General features: G+C 40.7%; 2 protein-coding genes across 5 annotated transcripts in view; both read left to right on the top strand.

Annotated features, from left to right (window-relative positions):
• The window catches only part of fab1 (fab1 kinase), a 1,098,541-nt gene that overhangs the window by 608,984 nt on the left and 467,170 nt on the right, over positions 1 to 22,387 (top strand). For all 4 annotated transcript variants that reach the window (XM_071675364.1, XM_071675510.1, XM_071675419.1 and 1 more), the window contains exon 11: positions 15,641 to 15,747. In XM_071675364.1, coding sequence (XP_071531465.1) covers positions 15,641 to 15,747 — 107 coding nt within the window. The remainder of the gene's footprint in view (positions 1 to 15,640; positions 15,748 to 22,387) is intronic.
• On the top strand, positions 12,465 to 13,204 carry LOC139756484 (translation machinery-associated protein 16-like). Its single transcript, XM_071675964.1, has one exon. It carries the CDS (start codon positions 12,517 to 12,519, stop codon positions 13,144 to 13,146), a length of 630 nt encoding a protein of 209 aa, XP_071532065.1. The 5' UTR covers positions 12,465 to 12,516; the 3' UTR covers positions 13,147 to 13,204.

The following is a 22,387-nucleotide window of genomic DNA, read 5'->3' on the forward strand; positions in this document are numbered from 1 at the left end:
CAATCTGATGCTCTGTACATGCCTTCACCCTCTCAATCAATACCCTCCCATATAATTTACCAGGAATACTCAACAAACTTACACCTCTGTAATTTGAGTACTCACTCTTATCCCCTTTGCCTTTGTACAATGGCACTATGCACGCATTCCGCCAATCCTCAGGCACCTCACCATGAGTCATACATACATTAAATAACCTTACCAACCAGTAAACAATACAGTCACCCCCTTTTTTTAATAAATTCCACTGCAATACCATCCAAACCTGCTGCCTTGCCGGCTTTCATCTTCCGCAAAGCTTTTACTACCTCTTCTCTGTTTACCAAATCATTTTCCCTAACCCTCTCACTTTGCACACCACCTCGACCAAAACACCCTATATCTGCCACTCTATCATCAAACACATTCAACAAACCTTCAAAATACTCACTCCATCTCCTTCTCACATCACCACTAATTGTTATCACCTCCCCATTTGCGCCCTTCACTGAAGTTCCCATTTGCTCCCTTGTCTTACGCACTTTATTTACCTCCTTCCAGAACATCTTTTTATTCTCCCTAAAATTTAATGATACTCTCTCACCCCAACTCTCATTTCCCCTTTTTTTCACCTCTTGCACCTTTCTCTTGACCTCCTGTCTCTTTCTTTTATACATCTCCCACTCAATTGCATTTTTTCCCTGCAAAAATCGTCCAAATGCCTCTCTCTTCTCTTTCACTAATACTCTTACTTCTTCATCCCACCACTCACTACCCTTTCTAATCAACCCACCTCCCACTCTTCTCATGCCACAAGCATCTTTTGCGCAATCCATCACTGATTCCCTAAATACATCCCATTCCTCCCCCACTCCCCTTACTTCCATTGTTCTCACCTTTCTCCATTCTGTACTCAGTCTCTCCTGGTACTTCCTCACACAAGTCTCTTTCCCAAGCTCACTTACTCTCACCACCCTCTTCACCCCAACATTCACTCTTCTTTTCTGACAACCCATGCAAATCTTCACATTAGCCTCCACAAGATAATGATCAGACATCCCTCCAGTTGCACCTCTCAGCACATTAACATCCAAAAGTCTCTCTTTCGCATGCCTGTCAATTAACACATAATCCAATAACGCTCTCTGGCCATCTCTCCTACTTACATAAGTATACTTATGTATATCTCGCTTTTTGAACCAGGTATTCCCAATCATCAGTCCTTTTTCAGCACATAAATCTACAAGCTCTTCACCATTTCCATTTACAACACTGAACACCCCATGTATACCAATTATTCCCTCAACTGCCACATTACTCACCTTTGCATTCAAATCACCCATCACTATAACCCGGTCTCGTGCATCAAAACCACTAACACACTCATTCAGCTGCTCCCATATATATATATATATATATATATATAGGGTTGTGCAGAGGAGGTTAGATGTGTTAGAAATGAGATGTTTGAGGACAATATATGGTGTCAGATGGTTTGGTCGAGTAAGTAATGAAAGGGTAAGGGAGATGTTGGTAATAAAAAGAGTTTGGTTGAGAGAGCAGAAGAGGATATATTGAAATGGTTTAATCACATGGAGAGAATGAGTGAGGAAAGATATACAAAGAGGATATATGTGTCGGAGGTGGAGGGAAAGAGAAATGGTAGACCAAATTGGAGGTGGAAGGTTGAGTGAAAAAGATTTTGAGGAATTAGGGCCTGAACATGAATGAGTGTGAATAGTGTGCAAGGAATAGAGTGAATTGAAACAATGTGGTATACTGGGGTTGATGTGCTGGCAATGGATTGACCCTGGGCATGTGAAGCGTCTGGGGTAATCCATGGAAAGTTGTGTGTGGACTGGATGTGGAAAGGGAGCTGTGGTTTCAGTGCATTATACGTGACAGCTAGATACTGAGTGTGAACGAATGTGGCCTTTGTTGTCTTTTTCTAGCGCTACCTCGCGCACATGTGAGGTGAGAGGGTTGTTATTTCATGTGTGGTGGAGTGGCGACTTGAATGAATAAAGGCAGCAAATTTAGATTATGTACATATGTTTCCCATTTTAGAAAGTTAAAAAAGTACAAGGAAGGGAGGATTTCTGGCCCCCCGCTCCCGTCCCCTCTAGTCGCTTTCTACGACACGCGAGGAATGCGTGGGAAGTATTCTTTCACCCCTATCCCCAGGGATAATATATATATATATATATATATATATATATATATATATATATATATATATATATATATATATATATATATATATCCCTGGGGATAGGGGATTAAGAATACTTCCCACGTATTCCCTGCGTGTCGTAGAAGGCGACTAAAAGGGGAGGGAGCGGGGGGCTGGAAATCCTCCCCTCTCGTTTTTTTTTTTTTTTTTTTTTTCTTTTTTTTTTCCCAAAAGAAGGAACAGAGAATTGGGCCAGGTGAGGGTATTCCCTCAAAGGCCCAGTCCTCTGTTCTTAACGCTACCTCGCTAATGCAGGAAATGGCGAATAGTTTGAAAGAAAGAAAGAAAATATATATATATATATATATATATATATATATATATATATATATATATATATATATATATATATATATATATACACACACATACACACACATACACACACACACACATACATATATATACATATGAAACAATGTAAGAAACAATTTAGAAAACTGAAACTTCTAGCTTGAAATGAAATGAAAAATGAATGTCACATACTGGTTCAACCTGTGGCTATGTAAAAAGGAAATGTATAATTTATTTACACAAACGTCAATAGTAGTTCTCATCAATTTAACCACTGTATCAATAAGCTTCAATGTCTAAGCTACATTTTTTCCAATTTCACTATTTTCTTGTCAAAGCACCATGTATGAAAACTATCACTCCAGTAACACAACTATAACATTTACTTCCCCTTTAAAAAAGTTCTGGGGAAGTCTGTCTCGATACACTGCGGGACACTCTACCACCTGGTGAGGTTTGTGTTGCAATGGTTCTTGATTCACAAACGTAGTAGCATCACTGGTGGGCCAAGGTAGAACTGACTTGCTCCTTGCGAAACACAACTTGTTGAGAGTGATCAAATTCCAAACTGTGCAGGTACTTGCTGCCCTGTTCACTTGGCTCAGGAGACTCTCCTTGCTTGGTAATCTTGCCATTCTGGGCAAGAAAAGCAAATGGATTTGTATGTAGCATTTATGGATCTGGAGAAGGCATATGATAGAGTTGATAGAGACGCTCTGTGGAAGGTATTAAGAATATATGGTGTGGGAGGCAAGTTGTTAGAAGCAGTGAAAAGTTTTTATCGAGGATGTAAGGCATGTGTACGTGTAGGAAGAGAGGAAAGTGATTGGTTCTCAGTGAATGTAGGTTTGCGGCAGGGGTGTGTGATGTCTCCATGGTTGTTTAATTTGTTTATGGATGGGGTTGTTAGGGAGGTGAATGCAAGAGTTTTGGAAAGAGGGGCAAGTATGAAGTCTGTTGGGGATGAGAGAGCTTGGGAAGTGAGTCAGTTGTTGTTCGCTGATGATACAGCGCTGGTGGCTGATTCATGTGAGAAACTGCAGAAGCTGGTGACTGAGTTTGGTAAAGTGTGTGAAAGAAGAAAGTTAAGAGTAAATGTGAATAAGAGCAAGGTTATTAGGTACAGTAGGGTTGAGGGTCAAGTCAATTGGGAGGTGAGTTTGAATGGAGAAAAACTGGAGGAAGTGAAGTGTTTTAGATATCTGGGAGTGGATCTGGCAGCGGATGGAACCATGGAAGCGGAAGTGGATCATAGGGTGGGGGAGGGGGCGAAAATTCTGGGAGCCTTGAAGAATGTGTGGAAGTCGAGAACATTATCTCGGAAAGCAAAAATGGGTATGTTTTAAGGAATAGTGGTTCCAACAATGTTGTATGGTTGCGAGGCGTGGGCTATGGATAGAGTGGTGCGTAGGAGGATGGATGTGTTGGAAATGAGATGTTTGAGGACAATATGTGGTGTGAGGTGGTTTGATCGAGTAAGTAACGTAAGGGTAAGAGAGATGTGTGGAAATAAAAAGAGCGTGGTTGAGAGAGCAGAAGAGGGTGTTTTGAAATGGTTTAGGCACATGGAGAGAATGAGTGAGGAAAGATTGACCAAGAGGATATATGTGTCGTAGGTGGAGGGAACGAGGAGAAGAGGGAGACCAAATTGGAGGTGGAAAGATGGAGTGAAGAAGATTTTGTGTGATCGGGGCCTGAACATGCAGGAGGGTGAAAGGAGGGCAAGGAATAGAGTGAATTGGAGCGATGTGATATACCGGGGTTGACGTGCTGTCAGTGGATTGAATCAGGGCATGTGAAGCGTCTGGGGTAAACCATGGAAAGCTGTGTAGGTATGTATATTTGTGTGTGTGGACGTATGTATATACATGTGTGTGGGGGTGGGTTTGGCCATTTCTTTCGTCTGTTTCCTTGCGCTACCTCGCCAACGCGGGAGACAGCGACAAAGCAAAAAAAAAAAAAAAAAAAATATGTATGTGTGTATGTGTCTGTGTATGTATATATGTATACATTGAAATGTATAGGTTTGTATATGTGCGTGAGTGGACGTGTATGTATATACGTGTGTATATGGGTTGGTTGGACCATTCTTTTGTATGTTTCCTTGCGCTACCTTGCTAACATGGGAGATAGCGACGAAGTATAATAAATGAATGAATAATATATGTATATATTATACTTCATCGCTGTTTCCTGCATCAGTGAGTTAGTGCCAGGAAACAGGCACCAGGAATAGACAAAAAGGCCACATTTGTTCTCACTCAGTCTCAAGGTGTCATGTGTAATGCACCAAAACACTGGCTCCCTTTCCACATCCACAGCCAACAGATCTTTCTATGGTTTACCCCAGATGCTTCACATACCCTGGTTCAATCCATTGACTGCACATCCACCCCAGTACACCACATCATTCCAATTCACTCTATTCCTTGCATCCCTTTCACCCTCCTCTATGTTCAGGCTCCGATCACTTAAAGTCTCTTTCACTCCATCCTTCCACCTCCAGTTTGGTCTCCTGCTTCTCCTTCTTCCCTCCACCTCTAACATATATATCCTCTTTGTCAATCTTTCCTCACTCATTCTCTCTGTGTCCAAACCATTTCAACACACCCTCTTCTGCTTTCTCAACCGCACTCTTTTTCTTACCATACATCTCTCTTACTCTTTCATTACTTAATCAAACCACCTCACACCACATATTATCCTCAAGTATTTTATTTCCAACTCATCCACCTTCCTCTACACAACCCTATCTATAGCCCATGCCTCACAACCATATAACATTGTTGGAACCACTATTCCTGCAAACATACCCAATTTTGCTTTCTGAGATAATGTTCTTTCCTTCCACACATTCTTCAACGCTCCCAGAACCTTCGCCCCCTTCTCCACCCTGTTACTCACTTCTACTTCCATGGTTCCATCCACTGCTAAGTCCACTACCAAATATCTGAAACACTTCATTTCCTCCAGTTTTTCTTCTTATAAGCTTACCTCCCAATTAACTTGTCACTCAACCCTACTGGACCGAATAACCTTGCTCTTTTTCACATTTACTCTCAACTTTCTCCTTGCACACACTTTTCCAAAATCAGTAACCAACTTCTGCAGTTTCACACTCAAATCACCCTCTAGTGCTGTATCATCTGCCAACTACAACTTACTTGCTTCCCAGGCCCTCTCATCCCCAACAGACTGCATACTCACCCCTCTCTCCAAAACTCTTGCATTTACCTTCCCAACCATCCCATCCATAAACAAATTAAACAAGCATTGGGACATCACACACCCTTGCTGCAGACCAACATAACTGGGAACCCGTCACTCTCCTCCCTTCCTACTCGTACACATGCCTTACATCTTTGTGTAAAAACTGCTTTTAGTAACTTACCTTCCACACCATATACTCTTAAGACCTTCCACAAAGCATCTCTATCAATCCCATCATACACTTTTTCCAGATCCATAAATGCTACATAGAAATCCATCTGTTTTTCTAAGTAATTCTTGCACACATTCTTCATGGTGAATACCTGATCTACACATCCTCTACCACTTCTGAACCCACACTACTCCTCCCCAATCTGTGTTCTGTACATTCCTTCACCCTCTCAATCAATACCCTCCCATATAATTTCCCAGGAATACTCAATAGACTTATGCCTCTGTAATTTGAACACTCACCTTTATCTCCTTTGCCTTTGTACAGTGGCACTATGCAAGCATTCCACCAATCCTCAGGCACTTCACCATGATCCATACATACATTGAATATCCTTACCAACCAGTCAACAACACAGTCACCCCTTTTTTAATAAGTTGTACTGCAATACCATCCAAACCTGCCGCCTTACCAGATTTCATCTTTTGCCATGCTTTCAGTACCTCTTCTCTCTTAATCAAACCATTCTCCCTGACCCCCTCACTATGCACACCACCCTGACCAAAACACCCTATATCTGCCACTCTGTCATCAAACACACATGACAAACCTTCAAAATACTCACTCCATCTCCTTCTCACTACATCACTACCTGTTATTACTTCCCCACTTGCCCCCTTCACCAATATTCCCTTTTGTTCTCTTGTCTTATGCATGTTATTTACCTCCTTTCAAAACATTTTTATTCTCCTTAAAGTTTAATGATACTCTCTCACCCAGACTCTCATTTTCCCTCTTTATTAACTCTTGCACCTTTCTCTTCATCTCCTGACACTTTCTTTTATACATCCCTCAGTCATAAAATGTGTATGTACATGTATGTTTATGTGAGTGAATGGGTCTTTCTTCACTCATTTCCTGGTGCTACCTTGCTAACACGGGAATCGACTATCATGTATGATATGTATATATGAAAAAATAAAAGCTAAGTCTATCATGTTAAAAAGCAGTGAATAACCATTAGGTTATAGCTCTTTATAAATTTCACAAGATCAGTCGTAGTATTTTGTAGTATTTTGCAGTTCCCGTTTGTTTTGACTTAAATGTTTATGTCATCAGAAGTGAACATATTAAGGTTTGAATTTACCTCATTTAACAAATCATTTGAGTAAGTTAGAAATGATGATGGCCCCCGGCACTGAACCTTGAAGGACCCACTTGTCATCCTTGCCTGTTTGAGTTGGTTCGCCAGACATAATCTCTGTTCCTTGTCATTTTTAAGGAAGCTTGGATGTTTAGCTTCATCATCAGACTTTTGTGGATGGTTAGGTCAGGTTAGGTTAGGAATCAACGGACCTGTGGTAGTCAAAAATATACAATCCACCGAGCTATCCCTTTTCTCAATGACTTTCCTTATTAGGTCATTAAATCTAGTAGGTTTGTCATGCAAAATTTACTCCTGAATTTAAGTGGTCCCCCAATTGAATAAATAGCTTGTGCTATTCAGTTACTGTTCTCACTGTTTTCTGAATATTCTTTTGAGTATTCAGTTGGTTCTGCCCATTAAGGGTCTGTAATTTGTGGATATTTTTACTGTGACCTTTTTTGTATATTTCTGCTGGTGAATAATTGGTGAAGTCTTCGTAGGTCTTCATTCCCACATTCCTGGCTGCCTAGCTTCCATTTTGCTGGAACTTTTCCCTAAGCACTTTGTGTTTGGAGGATGAGGCTTCATTGATATGCCTCTATTTGCTGGCTTCCTTGCTGGTGGCCTGGGCAGCTTGGTCAGACATCAATCTCTACTATCCCCGAGATATCTCATCTGGTTTTGTCAATGCATTAGCTTTTGTTTTTATGAGTCAGGTGATGTTTCTGAAGGGAACTGTGTAAGAATCACTGTGAAATTGAGTCTATGTATTTTGATGAGTAGAAGATAATGAATGGTAAGTGTGCAGGTCAAACATCTGTTAAAAGCAGTGTAATTATAAGCAATGACTAAGCACCTATAATGTTGATATTTTCACATTATTGTTCTATATGAGGTGGATAAGATTTTTCTGAAGGGAGCTGTGGAAAAATATTTGTACATAAAATAGAAAATAAAAAAGTGTTTTAGATATCTGGGAGTGGATTTGGCTGCGGATGGAACCTTGGAAGCGGACATGAGTCACAGGGTGGAGGAGGGGGCGAAAGTTCTAGGAGCATTGAAAAATGTGTGAAAGGCGAGAACATTATCTCGGAAAGCAAAAATGGGTATGTTTGAAGATTTAGTGGTTCCAACAATGATATATGGTTGCGAGGTGTGGGCTATAGATAGGGTTGTGAGGAGGAGGGTGTTGGAAATGAGATGTTTGAGGACAGTATGTGGTGTGAGGTGGTTTGATTTAGTAAGTAATGAGAGGGTAAGAGAGATGTGTGGTAATGAAAAGAGTGTGGTTGAGAGAGCAGAAGAGGGTGTATTGAAATGGTTTGGTCACATGGATAGAATGAGTGAGGAAAGATTGACAAAGAGGATATATGTGTCAGAGGTGGAGGGAACGAGAAGTGGGAGATCAAATTGGAGGTGGAAGGATGGAGTGAAATCGATTTTGAGCGATCAGGGTCTGAACATGCAGGAGGGTGAAGGGCGTGCAAGGAATAGTGTGAATTGGAAAGATGTGGTATACCGGGGTCGACTTGCTGTCAATGGATTGGACCAGGGCATGTGAAGCATCTGGGGTAAACCATGGAAAGTTTTGTGGGGCCTGGATGTGGAAAGGGAGCTGTGGTTTTGGGCATTATGCATGAGAGCTAGAGACTGAGTGTGAATGAATGTGGCCTTTGTTGTCTTTTCGTAGTGCTGCCTCGCATGTGTGCAGGGGGAGAGGGGTGTCATTTTATGTGTAGTAGGGTGGCAACGGGAATGAATAAAGGTAGCAAGTATGAATTATGTACATGTGTATATTCCTATGAGTCCACAAGGAAAATGAAACACGAAAAGTTCCCAAGTGCACTTTCGTGTAATAATCACATCATCAGGGGAGACACAAGAGAGGAATATAACAGTCAGTTGATATACATCGAAGAGACGAAGCTAGGACGCCATTTGGTAAACATGAGAGTTGGGGTGAGAGAGTATCATTAAATTTTAGGGAGAATAAAAAGATGTTCTGGAAGGAGGTAAATAAAGTGCGTAAGACAAGGGAGCAAATGGGAACTTCAGTGAAGGGTGCAAATGGGGAGGTGATAACAAGTAGTAGTGATGTGAGAAGGAGATGGAGTGAGTATTTTGAAGGTTTGTTGAATGTGTTTGATGATAGAGTGGCAGATATAGGGTGTTTTGGTTGAGGTGGTGTGCAAAGTGAGAGGGTTAGGGAAAATGATTTGGTAAACAGAGAAGAGGTAGTGAAAGCTTTGCGGAAGATGAAAGCCGGCAAGGCAGCAGGTTTGGATGGTATTGCAGTGGAATTTATTAAAAAAGGGGGTGACTGTATTGTTGACTGGTTGGTAAGGTTATTTAATGTATGTATGACTCATGGTGAGGTGCCTGAGGATTGGCGGAATGCGTGCATAGTGCCATTGTACAAAGGCAAAGGGGATAAGAGTGAGTGCGCAAATTACAGAGGTATAAGTTTGTTGAGTATTCCTGGTAAATTATATGGGAGGGTATTGATTGAGAGGGTGAAGGCATGTACAGAGCATCAGATTGGGGAAGAGCAGTGTGGTTTCAGAAGTGGTAGAGGATGTGTGGATCAGGTGTTTGCTTTGAAGAATGTATGTGAGAAATACTTAGAAATGCAAATGGATTTGTATGTAGCATTTATGGATCTGGAGAAGACATATGATAGAGTTGATAGAGATGCTCTGTGGAAGGTATTAAGAATATATGGTGTGGGAGGAAAGTTGTTAGAAGCAGTGAAAAGTTTTTATCGAGGATGTAAGGCATGTGTACGTGTAGGAAGAGAGGAAAGTGATTGGTTCTCAGTGAATGTAGGTTTGCGGCAGGGGTGTGTGATGTCTCCATGGTTGTTTAATTTGTTTATGGATGGGGTTGTTAGGGAGGTAAATGCAAGAGTTTTGGAAAGAGGGGCAAGTATGAAGTCTGTTGGGGATGAGAGAGCTTGGGAAGTGAGTCAGTTGTTGTTCGCTGATGATACAGCGCTGGTGGCTGATTCATGTGAGAAACTGCAGAAGCTGGTGACTGAGTTTGGTAAAGTGTGTGGAAGAAGAAAGTTAAGAGTAAATGTGAATAAGAGCAAGGTTATTAGGTACAGTAGGGTTGAGGGTCAAGTCAATTGGGAGGTGAGTTTGAATGGAGAAAAACTGGAGGAAGTGAAGTGTTTTAGATATCTGGGAGTGGATCTGGCAGCGGATGGAACCATGGAAGCGGAAGTGGATCATAGGGTGGGGGAGGGGGTGAAAATTCTGGGGGCCTTGAAGAATGTGTGGAAGTCGAGAACATTATCTCGGAAAGCAAAAATGGGTATGTTTGAAGGAATAGTGGTTCCAACAATGTTGTATGGTTGCGAGGCGTGGGCTATGGATAGAGTTGTGCGCAGGGGGATGGATGTGCTGGAAATGAGATGTTTGAGGACAATGTGTGGTGTGAGGTGGTGTGATCGAGTGAGTAACGTAAGGGTAAGAGAGATGTGTGGAAATAAAAAGAGCGTGGTTGAGAGAGCAGAAGAGGGTGTTTTGAAGTGGTTTGGGCACATGGAGAGAATGAGTGAGGAAAGATTGACCAAGAGGATATATGTGTCGGAGGTGGAGGGAACGAGGAGAAGAGGGAGACCAAATTGGAGGTGGAAAGATGGAGTGAAAAAGATTTTGTGTGATCGGGGCCTGAACATGCAGGAGGGTGAAAGGAGGGCAAGGAATAGAGTGAATTGGAGCGATGTGGTATACCGGGGTTGACGTGCTGTCAGTGGATTGAATCAAGGCATGTGAAGCGTCTGGGGTAAACCATGGAAAGCTGTGTAGGTGTGTATATTTGCGTGTGTGGACGTATGTATATACATGTGTATGGGGGGGGTTGGGCCATTTCTTTCGTCTGTTTCCTTGCGCTACCTCGCAAACGCGGGAGACAGCGACGAGGTATAAAAAAAAAAAAAATATATATATATATATATATATATATATTTTTTCTTTGCTTTGTCGCTGTCTCCCGCGTTTGCGAGGTAGTGCAAGGAAACAGACAAAACAAATGGCCCAACCCACCCCCATACACATGTATATACATACACATCCACACACGCAAATATACATACCTACACAGCTTTCCATGGTTTACCCCAGACGCTTCACATGCCCTGATTCAATCCACTGACAGCACGTCAACCCCGGTATACCACATCGATCCAATTCACTCTATTCCTTGCCCTCCTTTCACCCTCCTGCATGTTCAGGCCCCGATCACACAAAATCTTTTTCACTCCATCTTTCCACCTCCAATTTGGTCTCCCACTTCTTGTTCCCTCCACCTCCGACACATATATCCTCTTGGTCAATCTTTCCTCACTCATTCTCTCCATGTGCCCAAACCATTTCAAAACACCCTCTTCTGCTCTCTCAACCACGCTCTTTTTATTTCCACACAAGAACATTATCTCGGAAAGCAAAATGGGTATGTTCGAAGGAATAGTGGTTCCAACAATGTTGTATGGTTCGAGGCGTGGGCTATGGATAGAGTTGTGCGCAGGAGGGTGGATGTGCTGGAAATGAGATGTTTAAGGACAATGTGTGGTGTGAGGTGGTTTGATCGAGTAAGTAACGTAAGGGTAAGAGAGATGTGTGGAAATAAAAAGAGCGTGGTTGAGAGAGCAGAGGAGGGTGTTTTGAAATGGTTTGGGCACATGGAGAGAATGAGTGAGGAAAGATTGACCAAGAGGATATATGTGTCGGAGGTGGAAAAGGGAACGAGGAGAAGTGGGAGACCAAATTGGAGGTGGAAAGATGGAGTGAAAAAGACTTTGTGTGATCGGGACCTGAACATGCAGGAGGGTGAAACGAGGGCAAGGAATAGAGTGAATTGGATTGATGTGGTATACCGGGGTTGACGTGCTGTCAGTGGATTGAATCAGGGCATGTGAAGCGTCTGGGGTAAACCATGGAAAGCTGTGTAGGTATGTATATTTGCGTGTGTGGAAGTGTATGTATATACATGTGTATGGGGGTGGGTTGGGCCTTTTCTTTCGTCTGTTTCCTTGCGCTACCTCGCAAACGCGGGAGACAGCGACAAAAAAAAAAATGTATATATATATATATATATATATATATATATATATATATATATATATTTATATTATCCCTAGGGATAGGGGAGAAAGAATACTTCCCACGTATTCCCTGCGTGTCGTAGAAGGTGACTAAAAGGTGAGGGAGCGGGTGGCTGGAAATCCTCCCCTCTCGTTTTTTTTTTAATTTTCCAAAAGAGGGAACAGAGAAGGGGGCCAGGTGAGGATTTTCCCTCTAAGGTCCAGTCTTCTGTTCTTAACGCTACCTCGCAAACGTGGGAAATGGCGAATCATATGAAAAAATATATATATATATATATATATATATATATATATATATATATATATATATATATATACACACTCCATGTGGATGGAAATCGTAAACAGATACAGCAGCTCTGTGAAAAGTCAAGATGGGTAAACCAACGCTTGCTGATCTGAAGAATAGCCAAAAAAAAATACATCTCAGAAGCAGAAAAGCAAAGCAGTTGTCTAAAAGATATAATAGAGAGTTAAAGCTGAAAAAACGAAGAGGAGAGAACAATATAAAGCTTCAGTTTCTTGGGGAGAAACTGATCTGGTTCAAAGAAAACATGACCCAAGGAAAGGAGCAGTTGACACATAAGGATATTCTTGAATTAATTAAAAAATATATTGATCGCAATCTTGAGCAGCTTGAACAGATAAACATCAAGCATAGAATAGGTGGTCGAGCATCACGGCAACATGCTAGCCGAGAGGATCACATCAGAATCACATATGAAAGGGAAATGAACCAGTTTACAAGCTGTGGCTTTGAAACTGTGGACTTCCTAAATATGAAATCCATGGATGTTTTCAAGTCCTGGTCAGGAGAGCTGTGTTATATACCAAACTTCAAGTTGAGAAAATTCACCAAGCAGTTTTTAGAATCAGGAGTAATGGGACCTAAAGAATCCACTTTATCTCAGGATGCAGAATCTGATGAAGAAATGGATAATGGCAATATTGATAGTCATACAAGTAATGAATCTGAAGGGGAATTTCCTGAAGAAATAGTTTAGTAAGTAATGATTAATGTAAATCCTTTTGTCAACCTTGGGAATATTTATTAAAGATAATCATGAATTTTATCCCTGAGGATAGGGGAGAAAGAATACTTCCCACGTATTCCCTGCGTGTCGTAGAAGGCGACTAAAAGAGGAGGGAGCGGGGGGCTGGAAATCCTCCCCTCTTGTTTTTTTTTTTTAATTTTCCAAAAGAAGGAACAGAGAAGAGGGCCAGGTGAGGATATTCCCTCAAAGGCCCAGTCCTCTGTTCTTAACGCTACCTCGCTAATGCGGGAAATGGCGAATAGTTTGAAAGAAAAGAAAAGAAATATATATACCACATCATTCCAATTCACTCTATTCGTTGCACGCCTATCACCCTCCTGCATGTTCAGGGCCCCGATCACTCAAAATCTTTTTCAGTCCATCTTTCCACCTCCAATTTGGTCTCCCACTTCTTGTTCCCTCCACCTCTGACACATATATCCTCTTGGCCAATCTTTCCTCACTCATTCTCTCCATGTGAACAAACCATTTCAAAATACCCTCTTCTGCTCTCTCAACCACATTCTTTTTATTACCACACATCTCTCTTACCCTATTATTACTTACTCGATCAAACCACCTCACACCACATATTGTCCTCAAGCATCTCATTTCCAGCACATCCACCCTCCTCCGCACAGCTCTATCTATAGTCCACGCCTCGCAACCATATAACATTGTTGGAACCACTATACCTTTAAACATTCCCATTTTTGCTTTCCGAGATAGTGTTCTCGACTTCCACACATTCTTCAATGCTCCCAGAACTTTCGTCTCCTCACCCACCCTATGATTCACTTCCACCTCCATGGTTCCATCCGCTGCCAAATCCACTCCCAGATATCTAAAACACTTCACTTCCTCCTGTTTTTATCCATCCAAACTTACCTCCCAATTGACTTGCCCCTCAACCCTACTGTACCTAATAACCTTGCCCTTATTCACATTTACTCTCAGCTTTCTTCTTTCACACACTTTACCAAACTCAGTCACCAGCTTCTGCAGTTTCTCACACAAATCAGCCACCAGCTGTGTATCATCAGCGAACAACAAATGGCTCACTTCCCAAGCTCTCTCATCCACAACAGACTGCATACTTGCCCCTCTTTCCAAAACTCTTGCATTCACCTTCCTAACAACCCCATCCGTAAACAAATTAAACAATCATGGAGACATCATACACCCCTGCCGCAAACCAACATTCACTGAGAACCAATCACTTTCCTCTCATCCTACACGTACACATGCCTTCCATCCTCGATAAAAACTTTTCACTGCTTCTAACAACTTGCCTCTCACACCACATATTCCCAATACCCTCCACAGAGCATCTCTATCAACTCTATCATATGCCTTCTCTAGATCCATAAATGCTACATACAAAACCATTTGCTTTTCTAAGTATTTCTCACATATATTCTTGTAGGTATATATATGTATAGGTATGTATATGTGCGTGTGTGGACGTGTATGTATATACATGTTTATGTGGGTGGGTTGGGCTATTCTTTCATCTGTTTCCATGCGCTTCCTTGCTAACACGGGAGACAGTGACAAAGTATAATAATAATGATCATGAAAAATAAAAAGCACTCTATATTTTGATGAGTAGGCATTATTAGATGTTAAGTACACCAGTTGTATAACTCTTGTAGTTTGTGTAATGATGAGTGATAGCACATTTGAAATGTGTTATTTCCCATTTTATCAGTTTCAGACTTAGGCAAGATTTTTTTATTTTTTGAAGGAGACTGTATAAAAGTGGCATCAAAAACTAACAAGCAATTTTTTAGCAAGTTTTCTCCAGTTAGATATCATTGTGGTATTATTAGTACTTGATCATTTTTAAATAGTTCAGTCATATAAGTGGCATGGTTTGTGTATCAAAAGAGTTAAATAAGAAATTCCTCACATCCATGATAGATTACATGTAACATTTTTCTGTTTTCACTCTTGAATTGTAGAACTAATGATTTTAGATTCTGGAGATTGCTTTCACTTTTTTGGTGTGTATGATTACAACTTCTGAATATTCATCTTTTGTGTCTTTATCCCATTCATTGTAATAAAGTTTGTTTTTTCTCTTGTAGTGCATTAGTGCATGGAGATTACAATTATACATATGCAGTATCAAAATAGTATGCAGAACACCTTGGAAAATATTACTTTGTTGCCAGTATGTATTTGAAAGTTAGTTTACTTCTGTGATAAATAAGGTAATATAAAGAGTTTTCCTGGCAAACTCTGTCCTCATTGTCTGACTATATTTAAACTATGGTGAAGAAATATATACTGTAACAGTAAAAATTTAGAATTAGCATATTGATACTGTTTCTGCATGGGCCAATTTGGTGTTTTATTGGAAACTGTTTAGAATATAAATGGGTAACAGCTGATTTTAATGGATGATTAGTTGATTCTAGAGAAATGTTTTACCAAAGTTCCCCTTCCTACTTCATTTTAGGCTCTGCGAGGTCATGATGGAAGTCATTCTCAAGGAAGATCTGGTTGGCAACATGAGGGAAGTATCACATTGGACAATGAGGAATTGTTGATTAAGCAGAGACTGAAGTAAGTTATTATATCTTTTGCAAGTTTCAGATGTTCTGAATCCATTGGAAGGAGATATCTGTAAAAATGAATGAGAATTTTCTGTATAACATGTCCAGTTTACAGGAATATCAAATGCACAAACTATAGAAATTAATTTTGTAGAAATTGGATCACCAAACTTGATTCAGTAAACTGGAAAAAAGGCAGGGCTGAATTCTCTATGGTAGACGTGCTACCCTAACATTTTCTGATAATGTACATTATTTACAGATATTTCAGCTTTCAAAACAGTTGCTGGTTGGGCTAGCCACCTGAACAGTATTTCATGACCCTTTTCTGTCTTTTGTTTTCATAATCAGTTCCCAGGTATCAAATGTTGGTTCTCTCGTCATCTTTAAATGTCAAAAACAACAGAAAAGCTTGAAATATTTGTTGAAGGAATTCTTTTACTTTTTTATGTATAGTTACCACAGGATTTCTTTCTACAAAGGTTTAGGTGTTGCCTAGTACCTTTCTCCATGGGCTTCTGCAGCTCCAAGGTCTTACTACACACTATAGCAGGGAAGAGATGATTGACACCCTTTGAAGCATGATGTCCTTTGATGAGACTGTACTGTCTTCACTTGACAACAGTAAAGCCTTGCCAAAGGTGATTTTCCACTTGCAGTGTAAACTCAAGCCGGTGGAATCCAGTAACAACTTATATTTTGTTTTATCACTTATTTTGAAAAAGTTGAGTACCTCTTGCAGTGAGAAAAAAGAATGTGTGAAGAAGGTAATTAACTCCTCATGTGTACCCAAAGTTGAAGGAAGAAGGGTAACCCAGAAAGTAGCCAGATGGATTTCAGTTGTTGAGAGCTTCCTATGTAAGTTCATACGCACAATAAGGATAGTGGAAGAAGGGAAACCTTGGTAGTAGAATAGGGATCCTCTGCTGGGAAAGAAAAGAAATATTGTATTGAGGCTAAAAGAGTACACATATCTTCACATTTCAGCACTACTGTATTTTGTATTCTCAAGACTCCTCACTCTTCCCTAAGGGTTTCTGTTTTCTACCATTTAATGGATGCTCTAGAGGAAATGTTTCTAGAGCCAACCTGTTTTTGGCAGTTTGCTGAGAATCATTTATAAGGTTCAAAGGAAAGAGAAATTGGAAGTTGTTGTATATGCAGAGGTAATACTGCGCATTACCCTTGTGCTAACCAGATCTTAGGTATTTTCTGTGGAATGCTGCTTTATTCCTAATTTGCCCACCATTGAGGAAAAATTAATTAAAAAAATGTTAGAGACTTTCATATAAGACATTAATTTGAAAAGTGATAAATTTAAGACTCTAGTGACCCCACAGATTTTTTCTGCAGGAAGAATATTTAACCCTTGCATTACATATTTCATCTGCTGAGTTATTTGCCTCATGCACTAAAGAAAAATTATCCACTCTTACATAATGTCTTTTTAGCTAACATTGATGAAGGAAATATCCAAAAAAAGTTTACTTTCCTCTACATTAGTGTTGGAGCACAGATCCTTCATAATTATTCAAGAACAATATATGATGATTGTGGTATTTTCTTGGCGTGATTTCTTTCTTCATGCATTTAAACCCTTAATTCTTTTACCAGGCATGATTTCTTTACCAGGCATGATTTCACACATCCTTTACATATTGTTTTACCTATTCTTAATATAACACAGTGAAAAGTTTTTATCAAGGATGTAAGGCATGAGTACAAGTAGGAAGAAAGGAAAGTGATTGGTTCCCAGTGAATGTCGGTTTGCGGCAAGGTTGTGTAATGTCTCCATGCCTGTTTAATTTGTTTATGGATGGGGTTGTTAGGGAGGTGAATGTAAGAGTTTTGGATAGAGGGGCAAGTATGCAGTCTGTTGTGGATGAGAGGGCCTATGAAGTGAGTCAGTTGTTGTTCGCTGATGATACAGTGCTGGTGGCTGATTCATGTGAGAAACTGCAGAAGGTGGTGAATGAGTTTGGTAAAGTGTGAAAGAAGAAGGCTGAGAGTGTGAATAAGAGCAAGGTTATTAGGTTCAATAGGGTTTAGGGACAAGTAAATTAGGATGTAAGTTTGAATGGAGAAACACAAGAGGAAGTTGTGTTTTAGATATCTGGGAGTGGATTTAACAGGGGATGGAACCATGGAAGCGGAAGTGTCACAAGGTGGGGGATGAAGCGAAGGTTCTGGGAACATTGAAGAATGTGTGGAAGGCAAGTACGTTATCTTGGAGAGCAAAAATCAGTGTGTTTGAAGGAATAGTTGTGCCAACAATGTTATATGGTTGCAAGGCATGGGCTATAGATAGGGTTGTGCAGAGGAGGGTGGATGTGTTGGAAATGAAATGTTTGAGGATAATATGTAGTGTGAGGTTGTTTGATCAAGTAAGTGATGAAAGGGTAAGAGGGATGTGTGGTAATAAAAAGAGTGTGGTTGAGAGAGCAGAAGAGGGTGTATTGAAATGGTTTTGTCACATGGAGAGAATGAGTGAGGAAAGATTGACAAAGAGGATGTGTTTGTCAGAGATGGAGGGAACGAGAAATGGGAGACCAAATTGGAGGTGGAAGGATGGAGTGAAAAAGATTCCCGAGGGGGGGTGCCATTTCACTGTGGCAGGGTGGCGACGGGAATGGATGAAGGCAGTAAGTATGGGTATGTACATGTATATATATGTATATGTCTGAAGAAGTAAGATTATTAGTGAAAGAGAAGAGAGAGGCATTTGAATGATTTTTGCAGGGAAATAATGCAAATGACTGGGAGATGTATAAAAGAAAGAGGCAGGAGGTCAAGAGAAAGGTGCAAGAGGTGAAAAAGATGGCAAATGAGAGTTGGGGTGAGAGAGTATCATTAGATTTTAGGGAGAATAAAAAGATGTTTTGGAAGGAGGTAAATAAAGTGCGTAAGACAATGGAACAAATGGGAACATCAGTGAAGGGGGCTAATGGGGAGATGATAACAAGTAGTGGTGATGTGAGAAGGAGATGGAGTGAGTATTTTGAAGGTTTGTTGAATGTGTTTGTTGGTAGAGTGGCAGATATAGGGTGTTTTGGTCGAGGTGGTGTGCAAAGTGAGAGGGTTAGGGAGAATGATTTGGTAAACAGAGAAGAGGTAGTAAAAGCTTTGCGGAAGATGAAAGCTGGCAAGGCAGCGGATTTGGATGGTATTGCAGTGGAATTTATTAAAAAAGGGAGTGACTGTATTGTTGACTGGTTGGTAAGGTAATTTAATGTATGTATGACTCATGGTGAGGTGCCTGAGGATTGGCGGAATGCTTGCATAGTGCCATTGTTCAAAGGCAAAGGGGATAAGAGTGAGTGCTCAAATTACAGAGGTATAAGTTTGTTGAGTATTCCTTGGAAATTATATGGGAGGGTATTGATTGAGAGGGTGAAGGCATGTACAGAGCATCAGATTGGGGAAGAGCAGTGTGGTTTCAGAAGTGGTAAAGAATGTTTAGATCAGGTGTTTGCTTAGAAGAATGTATGTTAGAAATGCTTAAAAAAGCAAATGGATTTGTATGTAGCATTTATGGATCTGGAGAAGGCATATGTGGAAGTTATTAAGAATATATAGTGTGGGAGGCAAGTTGTTAGAAGCAGTGAAAAGTTTTTATCGAGGATGTAAGGCATGTGTACGTGTAGGGAGAGAGGAAAGTGATTGGTTCTCAGTGAATGTTGCTTTGCAGCAGGGGTGCGTGATGTCTCCATGGTTGTTTAATTTGTTTATGGATGGGATTGTTAGGGAGGTGAATGCAAGAGTTTTGGAAAGAGGGGCACGTATGCAGTCTGTTGTGGATGAGAGAGCTTGGGAAGTGAATCAGTTGTTGTTCGCTGATGATACAGCGCTGGTGGCTGATTCGTGTGAGAAACTGCAGAAGCTGGTGACTGAATTTGGTAAAGTGTGTGAAAGAAGAAAGCTAAATGTAAATGTAAATAAGAGCAAGGCTCTTGGGTACAGTAGGGTTGAGGGACAAGTCAGGTGGGAGGTAAGTTTGAATGGAGAAAAACTGGAGGAAGTGAAGTGTTTTAGATATCTGGGAGTGGATTTGGTAGCGGATGGAACCATGGAAGCTGAAGTGAATCATAGGGTGGGGGAGGGGGCAAAAGTTCTGGGAGCATTGAAGAATGTGTGGAAGTCAGGAACGTTATCTTGGAAAGCAAAAATGGGTGTTTGAAGGAATAGTGGTTCCAACAATGTTATATGCTTGCGAGGCATAGGCTATAGATAGAGTTTTTTGGAGGAGGGTGGATGTGCTGGAAATGAGATGTTTGAGGACAATATGTGGTGTGAGGTGGTTTGATCGAGTAAGTAATAATAGGGTAAGAGAGATGTGTGGAAATAAAAAGAGTGTGGTTGAGAGAGCAGGGTGAAAGACATCAAAGGGTTAGAGTGAATTGGAACGATGTGGTTTACCGGGGTGGATGTGCTGTTAATGAATTGAACCAGGGCATGTGAAGCATCTGGGGTAAACCATGGAAAGTTTTGTGGGGCCTGGATGTGGCAAGGGAGCTGTGGTTTCAGTGCATTATTCATGACAGCTGGAGACTGAGTGTGAACAAATGTGGACTTTGTTGTCTTTTCATAGCACTACCTTGCGCACATGTGGGGGAGGGGGTTGTTATTTCATGTGTGGCGTGGTGGCGACGGGAATGAATAAGGGCAGAGAGTATGAATTATGTACATGTGTATATATGTATATGTCTGTGTGTGTTTATATATGTATACATTGAGATGTATAGGTATGTATATGTGTATGTGTGGACGTGTATGTATATACATGTGTATGTGGGTGGGTTGGGCCATTCTTTCGTCTGTTTCCTTGCACTATCTCGCTAATGCGGGAAACAGCAACGAAGTATAATTAATGATAAATAATAATGTCTGTTTATGTATATGTATGTATTCATTGAAATGTATAGATATGTATATGTATGTGTGTGGGCATTCATGTATATACATGTGTATGTGGGTGGGTTGGGCTATTCTTTTGTCTGTTTCCTTGTTCTTCCTCGCTAACGCAGGAGACAGCAATTAATTATGATAATAAATAATAGAATAATATTTTGTTATATGTGTATGCATTCCTTACATATTTACTTATCATTTATACAGATAGAACATCATTTATACTCTTATGAATGAAACAAATAGCTTTTTCTTATATGTTCGCTATTTCTCACATTATCAAGATAGTGCCAGAAACAGATGAAAATTGGCAAAGCACCAGAGACATACAAATGGCCTCATTCAATCACATTCACCTTCTAACTGTTATGTATAATGCACTGAAACCAGAGCCTGGCCCTTTAGACCTTTCCATGATTTCCCTGACTGCCTCAACTGCCCTAGTTCACCCCAAAGACAGCACATATTCCCATATATGCCATATTGCTCCAAGTCACTGTATCCCTTACAAGCCTCACACCCTGTTGTACATGCAGACCCCGAACCATCAAAGCATATTTCACAACATTCTTCCACTCCTTGTTGGTTTTCCCTTTTCTTTGTTCCCCTGCATGTATATGCTCTTAATCATCCTCTCCTTACTCATCAACTACATATGTCCATACAGTTTCAGCACAGCCTCTTCATCACTCTTGTGTGTACTCCACTTACCTCCACACTTCTTTCTTACCCTATCATTTCTTATTTGATCATCCCTCCTTACACCAAATATTGTTCTCAAACATTTAATTTCCAACACACCCACCCTCTTCTTTACATTTACTTTAAGGTTCACATCTCACATCCATAAGCATAAATAAGAGTACTGTACCATGAAACATACCCATTTTTGCTTGTAAAGACAGTGACTTCTTTCAAAGACAGTGACTTCTTTCCACACATTTCCTCAATGTCCCCAGGACCTTTGCCACCTCACCTACCATATGGCTCACTTCAGCTCCTATGGTTCTATTTGTTACCACATCTACTCCCAGGTACCTAAAACTCTCCATGTTTTCTCCACTCGGATTCATAATCCATATAGCCTGTCTGTCTTCACTGCTGAACTTGATAACCTTGCTTGTATTCTGATTTTCTCTCAACTTTTCCCTTTCATACACTTTCCTAAACTCAGACAATGGCTTGTGCACTTTCTAACTCAAATCTGCAACCAGTGTTGTATCATCAGTAAACAAAAAGTGACTCACTTCCTAGCACCTCCACTGCTGCATACCTGCTCCTCTTTCCAAGACCCTTGTATCAGTCTTCCAAGCCACCCCATCCATACACAGTCATATGATATCATACCCATTCTGCAAACCCACTCTCACCTGAAACCACTCACCCTCCTCATATCCTTCTCACACACATGCCTTACTCCCTCTGCAAAAACTCCTCATTTTTTTTCCAGCTCTCCTCCTGCACCATGCACTTGAAATTCCTTTCATAGAGCATCTCTTTTGACCCTATCATACATTTTCCCTAGTTCATAAATGCAACGTACAAGTCATTGTGCTCGTCTAAGTATTTCACACACACTCTTCATAGTAAACACCTGATCCATACATCACCTACCACTCTTAAAGCCACATTGTTCTTCCCCAGTTTGAAACTGTGCTACATGGCATTACCCTCTCAGTCAGCGCTGTCCCATATAACTTAACAGTCGCACCCCACAAACTTACACCTCTTTAATTTGAAAA

This window comes from Panulirus ornatus, chromosome 1, assembly GCF_036320965.1.
Source record: "Panulirus ornatus isolate Po-2019 chromosome 1, ASM3632096v1, whole genome shotgun sequence".
Classification (NCBI taxonomy): Eukaryota; Metazoa; Arthropoda; class Malacostraca; order Decapoda; family Palinuridae; genus Panulirus; species Panulirus ornatus.